The sequence below is a fragment of the Sapajus apella genome, unplaced genomic scaffold, assembly GCF_009761245.1.
Source record: "Sapajus apella isolate SASKATOON/1434 unplaced genomic scaffold, GSC_monkey_1.0 scaffold37, whole genome shotgun sequence".
NCBI classification, from domain to species: Eukaryota; Metazoa; Chordata; class Mammalia; order Primates; family Cebidae; genus Sapajus; species Sapajus apella.
In genome coordinates, this window is record NW_022436977.1 from 22,071,396 (window position 1) to 22,096,411 (window position 25,016).

The 25,016-nt window shown below is 39.0% G+C and overlaps 1 protein-coding gene across 5 annotated transcripts in view; it reads left to right on the forward strand.

Moving 5' to 3' along the window:
• The window catches only part of TTBK2 (tau tubulin kinase 2), a 171,867-nt gene that overhangs the window by 118,752 nt on the left and 28,099 nt on the right, over positions 1-25,016 (forward strand). For all 5 annotated transcript variants that reach the window (XM_032297734.1, XM_032297735.1, XM_032297736.1 and 2 more), the window contains 4 exons: positions 13,046-13,203; positions 16,514-16,730; positions 21,502-21,713; positions 23,005-23,593. In XM_032297734.1, coding sequence (XP_032153625.1) covers positions 13,046-13,203; positions 16,514-16,730; positions 21,502-21,713; positions 23,005-23,593 — 1,176 coding nt within the window. The remainder of the gene's footprint in view (positions 1-13,045; positions 13,204-16,513; positions 16,731-21,501; positions 21,714-23,004; positions 23,594-25,016) is intronic.

A 25,016-nucleotide genomic window follows, 5' to 3' on the forward strand; every position in this document is an offset into this window, starting at 1 on the left:
AATATCTTTGTGGTGTTCTCTGTATTTCCTGGACTTGAATATTGGCCTGCCTTGCGATCTATTAATTATTTTAAATTAACAAGTTATTTTTCTCTAGTTTTTCATTTGATCATTCTCTTAGGGCCTTTTCTATCACTTAATAACAAAACAAAGTATGATAATTTTCCATTTTTGGAAGAAAGAGAACAGTCATAACATTTACTTTGTTTCACAGATTCTGTAAATAATCCAGCTCTTTCCTGCTCTGATCTTTCATAAGCAGTGAGTGGGAACAGAGGGCAGATGGACAGGAGAAGGATAATTGAAAAAAGATGTTTATGTAAGTGATGGGTGTGTTCTAATGACTAGTATCAATGTGATGTCAGGTTTCAAAAAGGTCTGAGCTTTGCAGCTTCTGCCTCTTGTTTCTCTGCTTAGTTGACATCTTGAGAAAAATTACTCTACTTTTAATCTGAATACTCTTGTGAACTAATGCTGTCCCTGTGATTAATTTCACAGTTTGAGATTCATTCCTGAATTTGACCTTACTTACTGTTCTATGAAGATTTTATTTTCTTTATTAAAAAAATTTTTGAGACAGGGTCTCGCTCTGTTAGCAAGGCTGGTGTGCAGTTGGTGCAATCATGGCTCACTGCAGCCTCAACCTTCAAGACTCAAATAATTCTCCCACTTTAGCCTCCTGCATAGCTTGGCTACAAGTGTGCACCATGCCTGGCTTTATTTCTATTTTTATTTTTATTTTTATTTTTATTTTTAGCAGAGATGAGGTCTCCTTATGTTGCCCAAGCGGATCTAGAACTCCTGGCTTCAAGCAAGTCCTTCTGCCTTCGCCTCCCAACATGCTGAGATAACAGGCATGAAGCCACCCTGCCTGATCTTTTCTTTGAAAATTTTAGATTTCTCATGGGACAACCAGTAAAGTTAAAAACAACAATAAACCTCCTCCAGCAATAAGCAAAAAGCATATCTATATTTACTATGACGGCTTCCTTAGATACATCAAAGGTCAAATAGCAATGATATGTTTCCAACTTTGTCTATTCTTAGCTAAGTCCAAAGTAATTTTTTTTTGTTATAATCAAAGTGTTAAATGATCCAGTTTTTACAGAGCCACTTTCACTTTGTGTATATTTTACAAATCTTTAAAAATTAGAATATCTTCAGCTGGGCACAGTAGCTCACACCTGTAATCCCAGCACTTTGGGAAGCCGAGGCGGGCCGATCACGAGGTCAAGAGATTGAGACCATCCTTGCCAACATGGTGAAACCCCGTCTCTACTAAAAATACAAATATTAGCTGGGTTAATAGCGTGTGCCTGTAGTCCCAGCTACTCAGGAGGCTGAGGCAGGAGAATTGCTTGGACCCAGGAGGTGGGAGTTGCAGTAAGCCAAGATTGCACCCCTGCACTCCAGCCTGACAACAGAGCAAGACTCTGTCTCAAAAACATAAAATAAAATTAGAATATCTTGCCATAGGACATAATTACTTCAACACATTGCACATGGCCAACACTTCATCCAGTAGTCTGCTACTGTTCACTCTGACATCGGTGTCGACCTAGAGAGAATAGCTATTTTGTTTTCTACCAGTAATTTTTTTATGTGTCTCTCAAAATAAAGGCGGAAATTTGCTTTTGAGAAGTATTATATTATTTTGGGAAATTACATCAAGTTTATCTGTACTTAGTTTTTATATATGAGTCTGTTCTCCTAACTAACTTTTAAATCTGGGAGAAACAACCATATCTTATTTTTTTTTAACCCCATATTATAACTGGGACTGTGCCTGGCACCTGGCATCTAAATTTTCAATAAATATTAGGTAAATTTAATTGAGTCTTACTTTGGACCAACAGTCTCCTACACAGAGAATGCAAGAAAAATCAACCCTATAAGTGCATAAATACTGTTTTCTGTCTGTTAAAGGTGAAGATATCACAATTATAAACAAGATTAAAGCAGATGTTCCTATAAATATTGTTTCTATCAGATTCTGAATATTGTAACAACTATAAGGGACCGAGTGGGCCAGGCACAGTGGTTCATGCTTGTAATTTTAGCATTTTGGGAGATTGAGGTAGGAGTATCACGTGAGGCCAGGAGTTTGAGACCAGCCTGGACAACTTAGTAAGACCCAGTCTCTACAAAAACAGAAAACAACAACAACAAACAAAAAAATTACCCAGGTGTGGCGGCACGCATCTGTATTCCTGGCTACTTGGGAGGCTGAGGTGGGAGGGTTGCTTGAGTGAATCAAGGCTGCAGTGAGCCATAATTGTGCCTCTGCACTCCAGCCTGAGTGACAGAGTGAGACTCCATCTCAATGGTAATAATAATAATTAATAGGATCACATGATTGTGATAAGAACACAAATATCTTATTAGAGTGTTCAAATTATGTTAAGCATCACTTATCAAGTTGAGAAGACTTACGAAATCCAAATATATACGCACTGATGGTGAGCCTGAAACTGAAATGTGTATATCAACCAGTTCACCCACTGCTACAGTGTTGCTGATATTAGAGAATAGGATAGGGAGGAAATGCAAAGCTGAGCAAGCTTCATTAATCTTCTTACTGTACTTTCCAGTTTAGGAATGGGACTATTTAAATGTAGATTACACCAAAATGCAGTAAATTTACTTCTTGCTTTTGGGGACATAGAACAATTGTAGGATCTTCTGATTCTGATAACATCTGAATTAAAATTTTCAGAGGGCATAGTTGCTATTTGTGAGGCAAACAAGAAAGAGGTTGAGCTGAAAACAAGGGGGTGTCTATCAAATAGTGTGGTCATGGAAGGTCTCTCTAAAGCCACTATGTAAGGCCCAGGGGTATCCAATATTTTGGCTTCCCTGGGCCACATTGGAAGAATTGTCTTGGGCTACACATAAAATAGTTTAGCACTAATGATTGCTGATGAGCCAAAAAACAAAAACAAACAAAAAACCCCAAAAAACTCATGTTTTAAGAAATTGTACAAATTTGTGTTGGACCACATTCAAAGCCATCCTGGGATACAGGTTAAAGAAGCTTGATTGTAACCCAGCCCCTAAAAGATGGGATTGTGTTGGCCATGCGAAGAGCAGAAATAAGAGATAGAATGTTACAAGCTGACGGAATAACAAGTAACTGCATGGGCCCTAATGGGAGAAAGGACTGAGAGAAGACAAGTGTGGTCAGACATAGTAAATAAGGAGACAGAACAGGTTGAGGTGAGGTTGGAAAGAGTCAGAAAACAGATTATGCAGGGCCTTGTAGGCCTTTTTAAGGAGTTTGGATTTTTATTCTAAGTACAACACAAAGCCTTGGAAGTGTTATAAACAGGAGCATGGTCATCCAATTTGTTGCGTAAGGGGATTACATTTATAGTGTGTGCATCCAGATGAAACAAAGGAGAATCAGAGACTAGTTGGGAAGGTGCTGAGATAATCTAAGCTAAGCTGTGCCTTGGAAAGAACTAATTTTTTTTAAATCAGTGCCCCCCCCCCCGACTTTTTTTTTTTTTTTTTTTTTTTTTTTGAGATAGAGTCTTGCTGTGTTGCCCAGGCTAGAGTGCTGTGGCATGATCTCAGCTCACTGCAACCTCCACCTCCTGGGTTCAAGTGATTCTCTGCCTCAACCTCCCAAGTAGCTGGGACCACAGGCATGTGCCACCACACCCAGCTAATAATTTTTGTAGAGATAGGATTTCACCCGTTGGCCAGGCTGGTCTCAAACTCGTAGCCTCAAGTGACCTACTCATCTTTGCCTTCCAAAGTGTTGGGATTACAGGCATGAGCCACCATGCCCGGCCCAAAAATCAGTGTTTTAACACCATAAAGGTTTAATTTTTCATCATATAATACACTAGTCAAGTTGTATAGCTCTCTTAGGCAACTCTCAAGAATAACTTGAAAATCCAGGCTCTGCCCATATTTTGACACTGCTGTCTTTAATCCATGGCCTTTTGCTATTATCAGGAAAGGGAATAGTGTGGATGATGACTTAGGGGTTTTATGACCATGCCTGCAAGTGATCTGCTATGCTGGCATATGCTCAGTAGTCAGAACTCTATCACACTGTCCCAATTCTAACTGCAGGGGAGGCTAGGAGATAGAGTGTTCCCTTGTGGCCAGAGGGTAAGAGATGATGGGCTTGACTTGAGAGAAGTAGTAGAGATGGAGGGAAATGGGTGAATCCTTGCCTCTGCCCTGTTAGCCTTATTTCCTTTCATTCTCCATTGTACTTATGTGATCTAGTTAAATTAGACCGCTTGCTGTAGTCAAATGAGACTACCAGCTCCTCCCCCAGTGTTCCCTGCCTGAAATATGCCTCTGTTTCATAACACCGCTTGTCTTGTAAAATTGAAAGCCCAAATCAGATGTCAATTTCTCCACAGTCTCCTCTGATTCCTTCCATACTGGAGTATTTTCTTCTGTTCAGCTCTTAGAGCAGCAGTACTTTGTTTTGTCTCTTTCTTACATAAGCTCCTTGAGAGCCAGGGCCTTGCACATTTTATCTCTGTTTTCTCAAGTACGTAGCACAATGATAGGCATTTAATAAAAATGACAAATTTAAATAAATCTGCTTTATTATTGCTTCTGTTGTATGTAAACCACCCAAAGATAGGACTGTGTTTTGTTAACATTTGTATTCCTAGCACCCAGGAGAGTAGACAGTCAATGTAGGTCTGAAACAAAGAGTGGATATTTGATGTAGCTATAGAATGCGATAGAGTCATACTATGTTTACGTGACTCACGTAAACTCAGCTGTGTGTTCAGGAGGTAGAAGAATTTTAACATCTGTGTTTCTGCCTGCCCTTTGGCTTAATTACTCATGCCTTATGGTTAGATAATGATTAGTGCCCTCATGCATCTACTGTTCTCAGTCTCTTGTTGATAGCGGTCCAGTGGCCCCAAATCAGGCTGCACCAAGCTGAGTCCAATTGTTGAAAGCAGAGTGCTTTTTTGGTACAGATGTGGCTGCTGTCTGCAACCAGCTTACTTTATCCACGTTGATCTGAGGAAAAGACATTTATTCTAGAGCTGGAGGAAGAACTAGCTCTGTTGCACCTACTGAGAAATGGTAGTATTCTGTATTTTATGGACATTTTAAGGAGCTTTCAAGGATAATTTCAACTATATGCTGTTTTTACCTTGCCTGCTGACTGGCTGTAACTCTTCTGTAGTAGAAAAGCACTGTACTTAAAAGACCTGTTTGAATTAGTGCTTTGCCACACCATTTGGATAACCTTTCTAGATCTCAGTTTTGTAGTTTGTGAAATGGTGGAATTACAGACTTCACAGCATTGTTAATTTTTTTTTGAGACAGAGTTTTACTCTTGTTGCCCAGGCTGGAGTACAGTGGCACAATCTCGGCTCATTGTGACCTCTGCCTCCTGGGTTCAAACAATTCTCCTGCCTCAGCCTCCCAAGTAGCTGGGATTACAGGCATGTGCCACCACACCCAGCTAAATTTGTATTTTTAGTAGAGATGGGGTTTCTTCATGTTGGTCAGGCTGATATTGAACTCCTGACCTCAGGTGATTCGCCCACCTTGGCCTCCCAAAGTGCTGGGATTACAGGCGTGAGCCACTGCGCCCAACTGTTGTTAGGATTTTTAATGAGATAATTATGAGAGAAATTTGTAAATTTTAAAGTATTAGGTATATGTAAGAAATGTAAGTGGTTTTACATGTACCTCAGTGATGCTATATTTGCTTATAATCTCTCTCCTTTTTTTTTTTTTTTCACTCCTGGATTGCAGTGGTGCAATCTCATCTCACTGCAACCTCTACTTCCCGGGTTAAAGCAATCCTCTGTCTCAGCCTCCCACATAGCTAGGACCACAGGCATGAACCATCACATCTGGCTAATTTTTATATTTTTAATAGAGATGGGGTTTTACCATGTTGGCCAGGCTGGTCTTGAACTCCTGACCTCAGGTGGTCTGCCCGCCTTGGCCTCCCAAAGTGCTGGAATTACAGGTGTGAGCCACCATGTCCACCCTATAATTGTCTCATGTTTCTTCACTCAGCATTACCTTCTATGTTCGTAGAACTTCTTTTATTTCCTCTTTGCTGCATTTTCCTATCACAGCAATAAGAAAATGTTGTTTCTCTTTTTTATTGGCCTTGCAAGGAGGTACTGAAAAGCCTTAGTGTACTATATTTCCAGGCAGTTTACCATTTGGACTGATTGAGCCCATGAAAGGGAAGACTGATATCAGCCAGCACTTTCGGCTGAGTAAGTGACCATGCTGCCTTACCCTGCCTCAGGTCCTGGAGCAACCAACCACAGGGGGCACTTCTAAATCTCCAGTATCTTGATGTACAGTCATGTACCACATAATGTTATTTCAGTTAATGATGGACTGCATATACAACAGTGGTCTCATAAGCTTATAATACTATATTTTTACTATACTTTTCTATATTTATATATGTTTAGATACATAAATTCCATTGTGAAACAGTTGCCTACAGTATTCGGTACAATAACATGCTGCACAGGTAGGTAGCCTAGTAACAAAAGGCTGTACCATATAGCTATGTGTGTAATAGGCTATACCATCTAGCTTTGTGTAAGTACATGTATTAGTCAGGGTTCTCTAGAGGGACAGAACTAATGGAATAGATATAGATATATCTGTATCTATATATAAAGGGGAGTTTAAGTATTAACTCACACAATCACAAGGTCCCACAATAGGCCATCTGCAGGCTGAGGAGCAGGGAGAGCCAGTCCAAGTTCCAAAACTGACGAACTTGGAGTCTGATGTTCGAGGGCAGGAAGCATCCAGTATGGGAGAAAGATGTAGGCTGGGAGGCTTAGGCCAATCTCACCTTTTCATGTTTTTCTGCCTACTTTATATTCGCTGGCAGCTGATTAGATGGTGCCCACCAGATTAAGGGTGCGTCTGTCCTCCCCAGCCCACTGACTCAAATGTTTTTTTTTTTTTTTTTTTTTGAGACGGAGTTTCACTCATGTTACCCAGGCTGGAGTGCAATGGCGCGATCTCGGCTCACCGCAACCTCCGCCTCCTGGGTTCAGGCAATTCTCCTGCCTCAGCCTCCTGAGTAGCTGGGATTACAGGCACGTACCACCATGCCCAGCTAATTTTTTGTATTTTTAGTAGAGACGGGGTTTCACCATGTTGACCAGGATGGTCTCGATCTCTTGGCCTCATGATCCACCCGCCTCGGCCTCCCAAAGTGCTGGGATTACAGGCTTGAGCCACCGCGCCCGGCCGACTCAAATGTTAATCTCCTTTGGCAACACCCTCACAGACATACCCAGGATCAGTACTTTGTGTCCTTCAATCCATTCAACTCAGCACTCAGTATTAACTACCACAGTACACTCTATGATGTTTGCACAACAAAATGCCTCAGGACACATTCCCAGAATGTATCCCCATTGTTATATGACACCTGACTTAATGGCAAAAACACGTAAAGGGTACAGCTTCTTCAACTCATTCTCTTTATTTGGTGTTTACTTTTTGCTGGTTTAGTTTGCTAGAGGATGGGTGCAGTTAAATCTTTTTCTTTGCCAATGTTGCTCAAATCCCCAGGAAAAGCAGAAAAGTAAAGAATGTGAGCATTTCTTTCCCTCTGTTGCATCTCCTTTCACTGAAGTGAGGCAGTTTCTTTTGCAGTAAATAATCTGCCTTTGAATCAGCCAAGCCAACACTGCCATTGTGCTTTCCTGCTTAAGTGCTTTATTGATCCACTAATTTACCATTTATTAACTGAGAATTCAGGAATCAGGATTCTCAGCGAGTTCTTAATATCAGCTTACAAATAATTCTTGGTTTTGCAAAAGCTGGACTTGGAATTACATTCTCTTTCAAAGGGCAAACTGGGATTTCATATGGAGGTAAATATGATACAGCTATTGATTGCATTTTGTGCTAAGGATTAAAGGAGTGCTTCCCTAAGCCATTGTGTGTATGTCAGATGACTGATTGCCATAAAGAATAAGGTATTTCAGGTAGCAGGAGCTGGCACCAAGCATCTTTGTAGGCTGCATGTAGGTATATAGTTGATTTATTTTAGAGTAATATAGTTTTGTTAATTTTTTCTAGTTATTAAAATACGTGGTCATTATAAAAGTTTTAGAATTATAGAAAAATAGAAAATCCAGATTACTCAATCTCGTTATCCTGACATAGTAATTGACTTTTATTTATTTATTTATTTATTTATTTATTTATTTTGAGACGGGATCTCACTCTGTAATCGAGGCTGGAATGCAGTGGTGCGATCTCGGCTCCCTGCAAACTCTGCCTCCCCGGGCTCAAGCAATCCTTCCATCTCAGCCTTCCAGGTAGCTAAGATCAGAAATGTATGCCAGCACACCTGGCTAATTTTTTATATTTTTGCTAGAGACAAGATTTCACCATGTTGCCCAGGCTGTAATTGACTTTTGTTACTTTGTATCTTGAATAATTTGCTTTTGAAAAGTCATTGTATGGTATATCCCATCGGGTTTTGGTTTAAGAAAAATGGACTGCTGCTTATTCATAAGTGGAAGTAGAAGTGGGATTGACACAAATAATCCACACAGTGGCCAAATAAAAAATAATGCAGGGCCAGGTGCATTGGCTCATGCCTATAATCCCAGCACTTTTGGAGGCTGAGATGGGTGGATCACTTGAGATCAGGAGTTCAAGACCAGCCCAACATGGCGAAACCCTGGCTCTACTAAAAATACAAAAAAAGTTAGCTGGGTGTGGTGGCGTGGTGTGCATCTGTAGTCCCACCTACTTGGGAAGTGAGGCAGGAGAATCACTTGAACCCAGGAGGCAGGGGTTGCAGCAAGCCAAGATCGCGCCACTGCGCTCCAGCATGGGCAACAAAGTGAGACTGTCTCAAAAACAAACAAACAAATGTAATACAGGTTCAATATCCCTTATTTAAGGTGTTTTGGACTTCAGACTTTTTAGGATTTTGTAATATTTTGCATTATGTTGGTCGAGCAACAGAAATCCAAAGTGAGCATTTCATTTGAGCATCATGTCAGCACTCAAAATAGTGTTTTGGAATATTTCAGATTGAGAATAGTCTTACAATGTCAACCACAAGGCCAATATTTCTTTGCATTCTCCTGATTTATCTTAAAAGTTCATTTACCTTTTGTTTTCTAACCTCTTTGTGCTTACTGTATTATAAAATATTACAATAAATGTCATACCTCTGTGTAAAATACTCCAGGAAGCTGTGCCGCATTTGTCAAGTGACTTTAAATTCTCTCTGGCATATAGCTGCATCCCCTGGGGGTACATGTAAACCTAGTTTGAGAAACTTAGACTCTAAATATAGATGAATTTGTATTTTCTAAGAACATATTATTAAGTAAAAGAAGAAATCAGATGTATACTAGATTTTCAGAGATTATCAGTGGAGAGATATGGGACATTCCTTTGAGAGGAAAGTGTTGGAATCATTTGGAAGATTTTTTTTCAGATTTTTCCCTTCTCCCTTTCCAGTTTGAGAATTACTGCCACAGCTAGTCCCTGTTCTGATGGAAAAGTGCTTTCTTCCCCAATGATATTGGTGTATAAAAAAGAATGACAGGCCGGGCACAATGTCTCACACCTATAATCCCAGCACTTTGGGAGGCTGAGGCAGGTGGATCACCTGAGGTCAGGAGTTCTAGACAAAGCTTGGCCAACATGGTGAAACCTGCCTGTACTAACAAAAATTAGCTGGGTGTGGTGGCGCATGCCTGTAGTCCCAGCTACTCAGGAGGCTGAGGCAGGAGAATTGCTTGAAGCTGGGAGGCAAAGGTTGCAGTGAGCTGAGGTCGCGCCATTGCCCTCCAGCCTGGGCAAGAAAGTGAGACTCCATCTCAAGAAAAAAATAAAAATAATGAAAAATAAAAAACAGTGAGGACTATTCAAATTTAACAGACACACACACGCACACACACACACACACAGACACACATACATATATACATACACACACTACATATACTGTGTATACTATTCGAATGAATTACAAGGTAATTTTTATTCTAAAATCTATTTGACTAACTGAATTAGAGTTTTCTGGTTTTATTATTTATCATAGCCAAATGTGATGTAATGCATTCAGTTACCAAAAAAAGTGAGTCCTTGACTTGTCCTGTTTCTACTATTCCAGTCTGATGAAGGTTAGGATTGAGCGCCACCCTGCTCCCGAATTAGAATATTATTTGCTAGATTAGAAATGTTTTTCTCCAAAATATCTGCAGAGCTCTGCCCAGTCTGACCATTTGTTCCCACTAGGGTCCCTTTAAGTGCCTCAGTGCTTTTAGCTTTCCTGTTTCTTTTGTTCTGTGTCCTCTGTCTTTCTGTCTCCTGCTGCTGGTGTCTAATATCACCATCATGGTAACAAAGTGTTTCTAATTCGAGGTCCAATGCCATAGAATACATTTTCTAAGACATACAATACTGTGATAAATGTAAGAAAATAGTTCCCTGATAAAAGGACATCTGACATAAAAACTGCTTAGGATCGTTCCTGTTGCGGCACAGAACAGACAGAATTTAGCAGTGGCAGTCTAAGTGTTCACATAGCAAGGCAGGTGCTGCCTTCTCGATAGGGATTCCACCTTTCAGGAAGCATGCATCTCACTCTGTGAAAACCTATGAAAACCTTGATTTCAGAGTTAGGAGAGAAGGTCAAAGGTCTGGCACTTCAATTCCTGTATCCTAGATTCCAGTCCATCTTTATTTTCTCCTCTGTGTTTTCTACAGCCCTCTACCTCTGACATTTGGAGAATTCTAAGCTGTAACATAGGTAACTTACAGAAACAAAAATAGGACCCAAATAAAATTTCTTAGATTTTATAACCATGCCTTTTCCAGTTCCCTTTATCTTTTTCGTTTCTTTTTCTATATTGACAATTCTTCCTTTTGAGACTTAAATGGAAGATAAAGTCATGTGACTTAGTAAACATTATTACAAATAAAGATGTATTCTTGGAATGTTTTTAGAGTAAATATTATGAATAAGGTAATATATGAGACCTTGGAGACTTAATGATGAGATCAGACAAATATCAGCATCTTGGAGCTGATATAGTCTGGGTTGAAAGAGAGAGAAATTAATTAAATAATCAGAAATAACTATACATTTATAACTGATAACATTTGATCATCCTTCTTATTGAAATGGTTTCTTCACTTTTAGTCTAGATTACCATACTCTTGGTTTTCCTGCCTCACCGGCCACTCCTTTTTTGTTTCCTTTGCTGAGTCCTTCTCTTCTTTCACCTAAATACCGGAGTACTCTAGGCCATAGCCCTTGGATATTTTTGCTCTCTGTTCTCCCTCAATAATACCAGCTGGTTCAATGACTTTAAATAGCATCTCTCTTTTTTTTTTTTTTGAGACCAGAGTCTCGCTCTGTCACCTAGACTGGAGTTCAATGGCATGATCTCGGCTCATTGCAATCTCTGCCAGGCTCAAGCAATTCTTGTGCCTCAGCCTCCTGTGTGGCTGGGACTACAGGCATCTGCCACCAGTCCTTGCTAATTTTTGTATTTTTTGTAGAGAAGGGATTTCACCATATTGGCCCGGCTGGTCTTGAACCCCTGACCTCAAGTGAGCTACCCGCCTCAGCCTCCCAAAGTGTTGGGATTACAGGCATGAGCCATTGTGTGTGGCCAGTATCTCTTGATATCTATATGCTGATGACACCCAAATTTATATCTGCATTTTATATTCCTCCCTAAACTCAACCGCTTTCGATTTCACTGCATTGACCCAGTGGCTCAGGACAGAAATCTAAGGTATCTTTCATTCTTTCTTTACTTTCACAGACTTTGCTGTTCTCTCAGCAAAGTCTGTTGGCTATACCTCCAAATTATGTCCAATTCTTATCACCTTTACTGTTACCATACTGGTTCAGCTGACAGTAGTTTCTTAACTGGTCATTTGTTCCAAGTACCGTTATTCCCATCCCTGATTATGGCATCTGTTAACCACTAAATAACTGAAGTAACCTTTTTTTCTTTTTTTTTTTTTCTGGAGAAAGGATCTCACTCTGTCACCCAGGCTGGAGTACAGTGGCATGATCTCAGCTCACTACAGCCTCTGCCTCTTGGGGTCAAGTGATTCTCATGCTTCAGTCCCCTTTAGTAGCTGGGATTATAGGCATGTGCCACCACACCAGGCTAATTTTTGTATTTTTAGTAGAGACAAGGTTTCACCATGTTGGCCAGGCTGGCAAAGTAATCTTTTTAAGGCCTAAAACAGACCTGTGCAAAATCCTCCAATGAAGTGCCGATTTCAGGTATGGTGCAGGAAATGTACAAGATGAATCTCAGAGGATAGGATATTAAAAGAGTTACAGAAGGGATGAGAGAATGAAACTATAATCATAAAATTGGAAATGGTGCCTACTGACAGAAACAGTAAAGGTCTCTTATGAGATACTTCTCAAGATCATGTCAAACTTTAGGAATTTTAAAGACAAAAAATGAAATTATACAGAATTTATAAATCAAACTAATAGAGAAACTTTTTGATAATTTGTTTATGGAGACACACAAACATGTACACGCGTGTTTTAAGAATTTTTTAATCCTGTAAAAAAAATGGAGAAAAGCACAGTGAACTTCTATATTCTCCTTACCTAGACTGTTAATGCTGGCTACTTTCTTAGGTTGAAACATATAAAAAATGTCCTTGTTTTGTTTTGTTTTGTTTTGACAAATAAATGATAAAATGGATGGTTCAACTGAATGCACACTAACATATACACTTATACATGACACACATCCTTTAAACAAACCATCCAACAAACCATCTGAGAGTAGGTTATAGATATGAGGCTCCATTACGCATCTCTCAAAAACAGAAACATTCTACACAACTGAGAAAAATCAACATTAATTCATATCATCATCCACATATAGTTCTTATTCAGATTTCTCTATTTGAACCATCAGTTTTTAAAGAAAATCACATTACAAAATCATTTTGTGCATCTGGTGGGCTTTCTCTTACAGAATAAAGTGACTGTGTTTACTGTTCACTTACTCTAGCTTTTTTCTTTGTGGTTTAGCTTCTTACATCCGTGTTTGACAATAGCATCAAGACTTTTGGAGTAATTGAGAGTGATCCTTTTGACTGGGAGAAGACTGGAACTGATGGCTCCCTAACAACCATCACTACTTCTACCACCCCTCAGTTGCACACTCGCTTGACCCCTGCTGCAATTGGGTATGTCCTAAACAGATCATTTGGTAGTGTCTTTTTCTGGATACATTATATTTGCAAAAATTTATTTCATCCAGATTCCCTCAGATGACCAAATGCTAAGACATCTGAGAGGGCCTATGGATTTCCTTGAATTAACATTGCTCTTATGTACACTTTTGGAATTACTTGCTTTAGATAATACTAATCGATTACACTGTGAAATGGGAGCTTACAGCTTATGTGACTGTTGATGTCAAATTTATCACACATTTTCTTCAAAATGAGAAGTAGCATTAGTTATGTTTCCAAATAATACATAAGACCCTGAAAAGAATGTGCCACAATCATATCTAACTATACTGTGGTAAAGTTTACTGGGAACAAAGCATGTAGCATATTCCTCTTAAAGATTTAACTTTCATAATATATTAAGAAAAGGTTGTGGTCTATTTCTGTTATCTTAGTTTTTTATTGTTAATGTTTTTTCCTCTACAGGTATTACATATAGTTCCTTTGGTCCTTTATTTTATTTTGTTTTTTGATTTGTCTTTCTTATTTTTCTAATTTTGTTACCTGCTTTGGTTGTTTAAAACTTTTTGGTCAAAAAAAAAAAAAAAAAGTAAATACCCAGAATGCTGAGGCAGAAGGCTCACTTGAGCCCAGGAGTTAGAGGCTGTAGTGAGCTATGATTGTACCACTACACTCTAACCTATGCAATAGAGTGGGACCTGTCTCTGAGGAAAAGAAAGTAAATAGTAAATAGGGAAAAACTGTCATACAATTTAAGTTAATTGGGACATTTTACCACTAATCCATTGCTTTTATTTTTTATTCATTTTTAACACAGAGTTTCGCTCTTGTTGCCCAGGCTGGAGTGCAGTGGTGCAATGTCAGCTCATTGCAACCTCCACCTCCTAGGTTCAAGTGATCCTCCTGCCTTAGTCTCCCAAGTAGCTGGTATTACAGGCCTTTGCCACAATGCCTGGCTAATTTTGTACTTTTAGTAGAGACGGGGTTTCACTATGCGCGATCTCGGCTCACTGCAACCTCTGCTTCCTGGGTTCAAGTGATTCTCCTGCCTTAGCCTCCCAAGTAGCTGGTATTACAGGCCTTTGCCACCATACTAGGCTAATTTTGTATTTTTAGTAGAGACTGGGTTTCACTGTGCTGGTCTCAAACTTCTGACCTCAAGCAATCTGCCTACCTTGGCCTCCCAAAGTCCTAGGATTACAGGCGAAGGGGAAGTTGTGTGAAAGAGGAGGAAAAGAGAAGGGAGAACTTGAAGAAGGTAATTAACAGGCAAAAATGGTATACAGGTTGAGCATCCCAATTCTGAAAATCGAAAATCTGAAATCTCAAAAAAAAAAAAAAAAAAAAACCCAGCGGAAAACAAAAAAACATAGAACTAGAGCATTTAAAAAGGTTTAGTCCAAAGATAGGTATTAGAACAAAAAGGTGAACCTTCTGAAATAATCCCCAAAATTATCTGTAAATTAATTTTGTGTTGCTAAGGCCTTGCATGTAGTAGGTGCTTAGTAAAAAGTCTGCAGTTGGGTGGACATGGTGGCTCACACCTGTAATCTCAGCACTTTGGGAGGCCCAGGTGGGTGGATCACTTGAAGCCAGGAGTTTAAGACCAGCCTGGCCAATGTGGCAAAATCCCATCTCTACTAAAAATACAAAAAAATTTAGCTGGGCATGGTGGTGCATGCCTGTAGTTGCAGCTACTTGGGAGGCTGAGGCAGTAGAATCACTTGAACCCGGGAGGCAGAGGTTGCAGTGAGCTGAGATTGCGTCACTGCACTCCAGCCTGGGAGACAGAGCATGACTCAGTCTCAAAAAAAAAAAAGTCTGCAAGTGAAAAAGTAATACACATTTCACACATAAAAAAAAGCTGATTGATCTGACACCCGTTTATTTCATTATGGCACTGTGAAAGTTGATTATACAAATTAGGTCATTCTTGTCATATTCAACTAAATCAATCAAGAGGCGGGCTGAGGCGGGAAGCACTTGGGCACATAGCACCTGCTCCAAGAATTTAATTTCTTACAAGCCCAGCTGCTGAAATGGCCTGCTGTGACTCTAAGACTAAATTTACATACCCCTGTCACTCACCAGTCAGAGCCTGCCAGCTCCCGAAAGCTTCTCTAGTGCCAATGAGCTTTCTTTCAAAACAGTATGTAACATTTCTCTAATAAAACCCACAACCTCTTCTTTAGTCTTCAGGCATACCAGAGACCCACCCAGTCTGTGTGTACCCCAAATTGTAATTATTGCTTCCCAAATGAAATGTTACATTTGGAGATTCATCTGTATATTTTGAGTTCAACAGCCCTTAACATTTTCCTGTTCTATAACAGAATGGGCATAGTGGCTTACACTTATAATCCCAGCACTTTGGGAGGCCAAGGCGGGCAGATCATCTGAGGTCAGGAGTTCAAGACCAGCCTGCCCAACATGTCAAAAACCCGTCTCTACTCAAAATATGAAAAATTAGCCAGATATGGTGGCAGGTACCTATAATCCCAGCTACTCAAGAGGCTGACGCAGGAGAATTGCTTGAACCCGGGAGGCATACGTTGCAGTGAGCCTAGATCATGCTACTGCACTCCAGCCTGGGCGACAGGAGTGAAACACCAACTCAAAAAAAAAAAAAAAAAAAAATTCCCTAACAAAAATGGGTAAAGATTAGAAAATGTTGTTATCATTGACAAAAACTTCTGGAAAATTGATGAAATGTTTCTTACAAAGTGATTGTCAAATTAGTGTGTTATTGTTTTAGAATTTATATTTTTAAATTAGCTTGGAAATTCTAATTGATTAAAATTTTGAAGTTTTATTTTGTAGGACTGACGTGACTTAAATTTTCTTTTCTTTCTTTCTTTTTTTTGATCTGGAGTCTCGCTCTGTTGCCTAGGCTGCAGTGCAGCGGTGCGATCTCAGCTCACTGCAACCTCTGACTCCTGGGTTCAAACGATTCTCCTGCCTCAGCCTCCCAAGTAGCTGGGATTACTGGCACCCACCACCATGCCCGGCTAATTTTTATATTTTTAGTAGAGATGGGGTTTTGCCACATTGGCTAGGCTGGTCTCGAACTCCTGACCTCAGATGATCCACCCACGTCTGCCTCCCAAGTGCTGAGACTACAGGCGTGAACCACCGTGCCCAGCCAACTGAAGTTTTTAAGGGGTTTTTTTTTTTTTTTAAACTTGTTATGTGTGGACTTTATTTCAATGAAGAAACAAAATGATGTAAGATAGTCTCATAGTAATTTTTGATTCTGATCTTTTAAAGTTCTGCCCTTTTTTTCCCCTCCCTTTATATTTAGAATTGCCAATGCCACTCCCATCCCAGGAGACTTGCTTCGAGAAAATACAGATGAGGTATTTCCAGATGAACAGCTTAGTGATGGAGAAAATGGCATCCCTGTTTGTGTGTCACCAGATAAATTGCCTGGATCTCTGGGACAGCCTCGTCCCCAGGAGAAGGATGTTTGGGAAGAGATGGATGCCAACAAAAACAAGATAAAGTTTGGAATTTGTAAGGTATGATACCTTATAAACAACAGAAATGTATTTCTTACAGTTCAGAATGCTGGGAAGTCCAAGAAGGAAGGCTAGGCAAATTTGGTGTCTAATGAGAGCTGTTTTGTAGCTCCTCCTTGCTGAGTCCTCATGTGGTAGATGGGGAAAGGGGATTCTGTTGGGCCTCTTTTTTAAGGACACTGCTCTCATTCATGAGGGCTCTGCCTTCTTGACCTAATTACCTCCCAAGGGGCCTACCTCCTAATACCCTCACATTGGGAGTTAGGATTTCAGCATGTCAATTTTTGGGGGACACAAACATTCAGACCATAGTAGGTGTATATCTTCAGTCATGGGAGTCATTTGCAAAATGTTCTCTGCATAGATGTGATGTGCCACCGTGTCATCTGGCTGTTGACAAAGCACGGTCTGGACCAATAGTAATCAGGAATGAGTAGTGAAAAGTAGACAGGGAGTCAATGTCAGATTTTTGTAGTATCAGCTGCGGCTGGCTTTATGGCAACAGGAACAAACTGTTCTTATAGCAAAAAAATCGCTAGTGACATTCTCAGTTGTCAGCCCATATGGATATCTCTGTATGTGACAGAATGAAATGGCACTTGACATAGAAGATCTTAGTTATTTTAGTTTCTGTCTTTTACTATTTAATCTCAGTGAAATTTGAATGATAGTTTTGACCCAAAGTCCATTGTTTATTATAATGGTTATGTGAAGTTTATTAAATTTATAATGTATAGTGCTATACATTACAAGCTCTCATTTAGAACATCTGGATAAAGCATTAAGCTAAATATTGAAGACAATTTACTAAGATAGGTGCTGTGCAGTTTAAGATACATCTTTTACCTTTAAGGAGCTTACAGTCTGTTCAGGTAGATAATTATCTGCACAAGCAAATATAATACAAGACAGAACATTGTGCAAAACATTAAAAGGAATTAAAATGCATGCAGATGGGGTGGGAGTTGGGGACATGCCTTATGGAAAAAGTGGTTTAAGTAGAAGTATAAGTAAAAATATGTGCAGGAGGGCTGAGCACCATGGCTCACATCTGAAATCCCATCACTTTGGAAGTCAGGAGTTCAAGACCAGCCTGGCCAACATGGTGAAACCCTGAATCTACTAAAAATATAAAAATTAGCTGGGTGTGGTGGTAGGTGCCTGTAATCCCAGCTACTTGGGAGGCTGAAGAAGGAGAATCGCTTGAACCTGAGAGGCAGAGGTTGCAGTGAGCCAAGATAGTGCCACTGCACTCCAGCCTGGGTGACAGAGTGAAACTCCATCTGAAAAAAAAAAAAAAGAAAAAAATTAAAAAAAAAATAATATATATAAAATATTGTATGTATGTATATGAGAAAGTGCATGGATAGAGCTTGTAACTTTAGGAATTTATTGGTCATCTAGGCGAGAAATTCAAAACAACTATATTTATCTTTTAAAGTCTACTTATACTATATATAAAAGTTTATATATCATTTCAAAGCATAGTAATGTAAGCATGTGAATCCACCATCTGCCCCAAGAACTAGAATATTTTAACATATTCCTTCTATATTTATGCTTCTACCCTATCCCCACTGAGGTAACCACTGTCTTAGGTTAGATTCCATAAAAGCGGAGCCACAAACCTTAATAAATTTAAATAACTGAAATCACACATAGTATGTTCTCTGACCATAATGGAATTAATCTAGTAATCAGTGACATAAAGACAACAGGAAAATTTCTAAACACTTGGAAATTATACAGCATATTTCTATATAATCCATGGGTCAGAGAGGAAGTCTTAAAGGAAAATTTTTTAAACTTACATAGAATTGAATGAAATTGAAACTACAACATATCAAAATGTTTGGGAGGCAGCTAAAGCAGTGCTGAGAGGGAAATGTATAGCACTAAATGCTTACATTAGGAAAGATAAGGTTTTACATCAATAGTCTAAATCCTACCTCAGGAACCTAGAAAAGGAACCAGCAGAATGAACCTGAGACAAGCAGAAAGAAGGTAATAAATATCTCAGTTACTGTATTGCAAAGTTTTGGTATGTTATATTTTCATTCACCTTCTGTTTTAAAACTTTTCCCATAATGATTTTTTTCCTCCATGAGTTATTAAGTGCATACAAGTTCAGAATTTTTATATCTGCCAGGTGATTAAAAGTTTTGTTTTTCTTTATTTAGTGATTATTTGTATTCTATTCCTACTATATTTTTCTAGTATTAAAGCTTATTTTGTTAATACAATTATGCCAGCTTTCTTTTGGGTATCTTTTTTCTTCCTTTGGTGTATCTTTTTTCCTCCTTTATCTTTCCATTTTTTCTTACTTGTATTCTTCTGTTGTGACTTTTGTTAAGTGGAATATAAGTGGACAATCTTACATCTTTATGTTTTAATTGCTCAGCTTTATTTGTTTAAATTTAGAATTATTATTATTATTATTATTATTATATTATTTATTTAGTCAGAGTCTCACCCTGTCACCAAGGCTGGAGTGCAGTGGTGCAATCTTGGCTCACTGCAACCTCCACCTCGTGGGATCAAGTGATTCTTGTGCTCTAGGCTCCCAAGTAGCTGAAACTACAGGCGCCTACCACCACACCTGGCTAATTTTTGTATTTTTAGTAAAGATGGGCTTTTGCCACTCTGGCCAGGATGATCTCAAACCTCTGACCTGAGGTGATCTGCTTGCCTTGGTCTCCCAAAGTGCTGGGGTTACAGGCATGTGCCACGGGGCCCAGCCTTGGATTACATTACTAATGTTGTTCTTTTATACAAGTAATGTTTATATGGACTTTCAAAGATGTTTACCATTTTATTTCATTTCTGAAAGTCTTTGGCTCATCTTTCTTCCTGAAATATTTCCTTTAGAAGTTCCTTTACTTCAGGTCTTTTGGTAGAGGATTCTTTCTATAAATGTATTTACTTATCTGTAAATGTATTTATTTTAGCTTCATTCTTTCAAGATAGTTTATGCTAAATGTAAAGGTTTTTTTTGTTGTTGATGTTTGTCTGTTTTTTGAGACAGGGTTTTGCTCTGTTGCAGTGGTGTGATCTCAACTCACTTCAACCTCCACCTCCTGGGTTCAAGCGATTCACCTGCCTCAGCCTCCTGAGTGGCTGGGCCCACAGGCACGTGCCACCATGCCTGGCTATTTTTTTTTTTCTTAGTAGAGACAGGGTTTCACCATGTTGGCCAGGCTGGTCTTGAACTCCTGGCCTCAAGTGATTCACCCACCTTGGCCTCCCAAAGTGCTGGGATTACCAGCGTGAACCACCAAGCCTGGTCCAAATATAAAGTTTTTGATTGATAGTTATTTTTCCTCTGGCTTCAGTCATTGGTGTTCAGAAACTGTCATTCTAATTATTTTGTTTCTTTTAAAGTGATCAGTTCCCCCACCTTCATCTTTCCTTCCAGCTACTTTTTAGTTCTTGTTTTTGTCTGTGGTGTTCTGCATTTTAACTATGATGCTTCTAGGCAATATTTCTTTTTGTTTATCTTGCTTGGGATATCTCGTGTTCCTTGAACATTTTTATTCATATTTTTGTATAAGTTCTGGGAAATAACAGCCATTCTCTATCTAAATGTTACTACCTCTTCATTCTTTCTATTATCTCTTTCTAGGACTATAGATATATTATGCCTTTTTATTGTATCCATCATATCTCTTAATATCTTTTTTCATAATTTTCTTCTTGTTTTTTATTCTAGGTAATTTCTTTGGCTATGTCTTCCACTTCACTGATTAATAATTTCAACTTATTTTTTTGCTAACTTGCTGTTTAACTTGTTAATTGAATATTTAATATTCAGTTAATCATCCAAATAACCCTTTGTTGATCTTTGTTATAATGGCCTTTATTTATTTAAACATTTATGCATAGCTGGTCTATATTTTGTATCGAAACCAGTTCAATATCTGAAATCGTTGGGAGTTTTAAATGTTTTTCTTCGTTTTGATTATTTCTGTTGTGTCAGTCATGGTAGCATGCTTTCTCATGTGTTGATTCTCTTTTTTTTTAAGTTAATTAATAATTGAAATCATTGATAGGAGTTCTGTAGACTTAACTGGGATTTGGGGAAACCTTCCTTTAAAGAAGACTGGCATGTGTTTCTGCTGCTACCCAGAGTGTATCACCTATTTGACCCAATTGGGGATCCTCTTAAGGGTCTGTAATCAGAATAGATGTCCCAGACTTCCCTCTGTCACCATACTTCTGCTATAAAGCTTAATTGCGCTGATAATTGTGTTCCATAGGCACCTGGCTTTAAACAGTCCCACTCCCTGGGCTACCTTAGCTCCTAATAGTCTGGCCCCAGGCTTTTCGTTGTTTTGTTTTTTAGAGGCGGGAATGAGAAAAGGGGTATAGCGACTCAGGCTTGGTGTCCTCTCCTAACTTGTGAGACCACTTACGTCTCAAAGAGAACATCCTTTCCAGGTTTCAGTTTTAGGTTAGTGGAATGGGGTCCCACAAGCGTTAAGTCAGACATAATTCAGAAGGCTAAGTCTGTTAAACATTTTTAGACTGTTTATCTTTGTGCCAAAAATATTTTTAAAGGCTAAAATAATACTAAAACTGACTATAAATTAAGAAAACACATTTAATGAAGAGTTAATAGATAAGAATATAATGAAGTAAACTAGTCAAAATGTCCTAATCAGCTGAAAACACATCTAATCATTTATTTATATTATTTTGAAAAGCTTCAATGACTCCTCTCATGTGTATTGCCTAGAATGTTTTTCATGATTTTATTTTCTATTTTGGATAGGCTGCTACTGAAGAGGAGAACAGCCATGGCCAAGCAAATGGTCTTCTCAATGCTCCTAGCCTTGGGTCACCAATTCGTGTCCGCTCAGAGATTACTCAGCCAGACAGAGATATTCCATTGGTGCGAAAGTTACGTTCCATCCACAGCTTTGAGCTGGAAAAACGTCTGACCCTGGAGCCAAAGCCAGACACTGACAAGTTCCTTGAGACCTGGTATAAAATAGTTTTTCTTTCTTTTTAAAGCCTCTGAGGTACCATTATTATTGTTGTTGTTATGGTATATTTCTGTTATATAAAGTCTTTCAAATAAGAAATTCTTGTATTTTTGTAACACTGATTCTATTAAGCTCTAATTTTAACCCATGTTTTTAAATATTATTCTGATTCTTAATTATTATAAATTCCATAGCATAATCTTTGGCTTTGGAAGCTGATCAGTAGGAGCTGATAACTTCCTAACACTAGGTACAAGTTAAATTAACATTTTTACAGTATCATTGTTTGGAAAGTAATCTCTTCCAAACAACAGTGTAGCACTGGAGAGGGCATGATAAAGATGGCATTAGGCAGAGATGAGGGGAATACCTGAAGGAGGGGAAAAAGTAATTTATACACAAGGGACAGGCAATTCAATTCACTTTAGTGGAGACCTTCTAGGAGTAAGATACTGTAGGAAAGTAGATACCAATAAGTATAACATGCTTGCCTTCAAGAGTTCACAATCTACGTAAACAGAAAGGAAGGCGAAACTTTAGAGAGCTATACATAGGTAAAGACTGTAGTGCATGACTCTGAGGCACATTATCCCTATGACAAATTTTGGTAATAGAAGACAGAAATGAAAAAAGTTTGAGACATATCTATGAATTATAGAAGGCTTCAACAGTATTCACAGTATTAAGACCTGATTTCCTTTAGTAGTAGTTACACCCTTCAGTGGTACATCTCTGGTGGTTACTATTGGTAGTGAAATACTAGGTTAAAGGGACCATGAATTTGACTAATATGATAATTACTGTGTACCAAGACAATTCAGCCACTTCTGGCCTACTCCAATCTAGCTTCCATTTTAAACAATCCTTCACATATGTGTGTTCTTCCTCACGTGGTAGTCATTCATAGCTATGTTATGTAAGCACATATCTACATGATGCCATGATCAAAAGGATGAATAGGGGCATTGGTTTAAACATTTTGAATTGTGGCTCAGATTGAGAATAAATATCAAAGTACAGTAGGGATAAAAGCTTAGATCAATAAAAAGTTGGTCTAACAAAAGAAGGGAACTAAAAAGGGCCTTGGTGAGGAAAGAACTGAGCTCCATCTTCTGAAGCAGGATATGACAGGTGGAGAAGAACATTATCAATGCTGTGAAACTTTCCCTATGCTTTATCCATCTTTTTTTCTCTCATCTTTGTGTCAATATAGTTCTCTATAGAGCTTACGTATTATATAATGAATGTTTCCTTAGGATAATTAAGTAACTTCTTTCTATTTCCTTAAGCCTGGAGAAAATGCAGAAAGATACCAGTGCAGCAAAAGAATCTATTCTCCCTGCTCTGCTTCATAAGCCTTGCATTCCTGCTGTGTCCCGTACTGACCATATCTGGCACTATGATGAAGAATATCTTCCAGATGCCTCCAAGCCTGCTTCTGCCAACACCCCTGAGCAGGGAGATGGTGGTGGCAGCAATGGATTTATAGCGGTTAACCTGAGCTCTTGCAAGCAGGAGATTGATTCCAAAGAATGGGTGATTGTGGACAAGGAGCAGGACCTTCAAGATTTTAGGACAAATGAGGTTGTAGGACATAAAACAACTGGAAGTCCTTCTGATGAGGAGCCTGAAGTGCTTCAAGTCCTGGAGGCATCACCTCAAGATGAAAAGCTCCAATTAGGTCCTTGGGCAGAAAATGATCATTTAAAGAAGGAAACCTCAGGTGTGGTCTTAGCACTTTCTGCAGAGGGTCCTCCCACTGCTGCTTTGGAACAATATACAGATAGACTGGAACTCCAGCCTGGAGCTGCTAGTCAGTTTATTGCAGCGACACCCACAAGTCTAATGGAGGCGCAGGCAGAAGGACCCCTTACAGCGGTAAGAAATTTGTTCTTGTTATGATTCTCTGTTATCCACTTAAGGTGCTATTGAGAAAGGACTAACAGTTGATCAACTGAGATTCTTCTGTAGAAGCCTAAATTTTGCAAATGGTTATAGGGAGTGATTTTGTACTAAGTTCTACAATCAACTCTCCAACATGAAATTTTTCAAAAAGTGAGACCTTTTATTATATGAAACTCAATAAATGAAGCATCATTATAACCTATTTTTTTAAATAACATTTTAAATTAGATTACAAGCAGTAGCTATCTATGTGTGTTTATATATAATACAATTTTTTAACGTTTCTAGTAATTTTTACTATACATTTACGGAGGAAGGCATATATTTAATCATTCGTGGTTTGTTCTTTACATGGTACACTGTTGCTAGTCCTGAGACTTTAATATTCTCTCTCTTTCATAGCATCCACCCAAGAATTTCTCATATTTTATATTCCCGTTAAACAGTCATTTTCTAACATTGATGGCCACTGTTCAAAATGCAGAGTCCCAGGCTGGCTCACTTCTAAAACTTTTGTTTTAGTAGGTCTGGGGAAGAGCCTGCACAGGAATCTTCATTTTAACAAGCAGGTAGAGGCGGCATTTATGATACAGGTCTTCTGCAAAGGAAACTTTTGAGGAACCACTATTGTTTATTTTCAGTTTTGGGCATTCAGCTGGAGAATCCTGTTACCCTGTTACCAGTAAGCAGTGATGCCCCCAGTGACTGTGTGAGGGGGAGCCCCAGAAAAGCCACAGATGGTCAAGCAAAGCCTTGAAAAGCCCCAGGCTAAATAAGGAACTGTGAACACAAATCTTAGGTACCCACAAGTACATCTCTCCTTATGTGATGAGAGCTACCAGGTTTTCTTAAATTCCATAATCATCTAGCAGTCCCTGCCAACTCACCGGAAACTGCATTGTTCCCCAAACTGAAATGTTTTCTGTTGGAACACAATTCCACATCAGGTGCAAAACAGTGGGAAAAGATACCAATGAAAATTTATTTTGTGTACCATTCTGAGAAATTTGCCTGTGCTCCAAAATAGGGAAATAAAGGCCTGCCTGCCTCTTGACCAATCAGAGTTAGTTAATAGGTCTTTTCCTCTTTCCCGGGACTGCTTTGTGTAGTTAGGCAGATTGTTTGTGGCATAAAGGGATTTAGCCAGGAGACAAATTGGGGCTGAAGTCTAGCCCAGACTTTGCTTTCCAGACTATGCATCTTGGCACAGGGCCGTTTCCTTTCGGAAGGGCATTCTTTTCCAAATTGTACAAAGGTATCATGTGGGCTAGAGGTAGGTAACTACTAAGTCCTTCCCTCCCTGCTCCATCCTTTTTCCCACCCCACCTTTCCTCTTTCCAGCCATCCCCTCTTTCTTCCCAAGTTCACATTCTTTTTTTTTTTTTTTTTTTTTTTT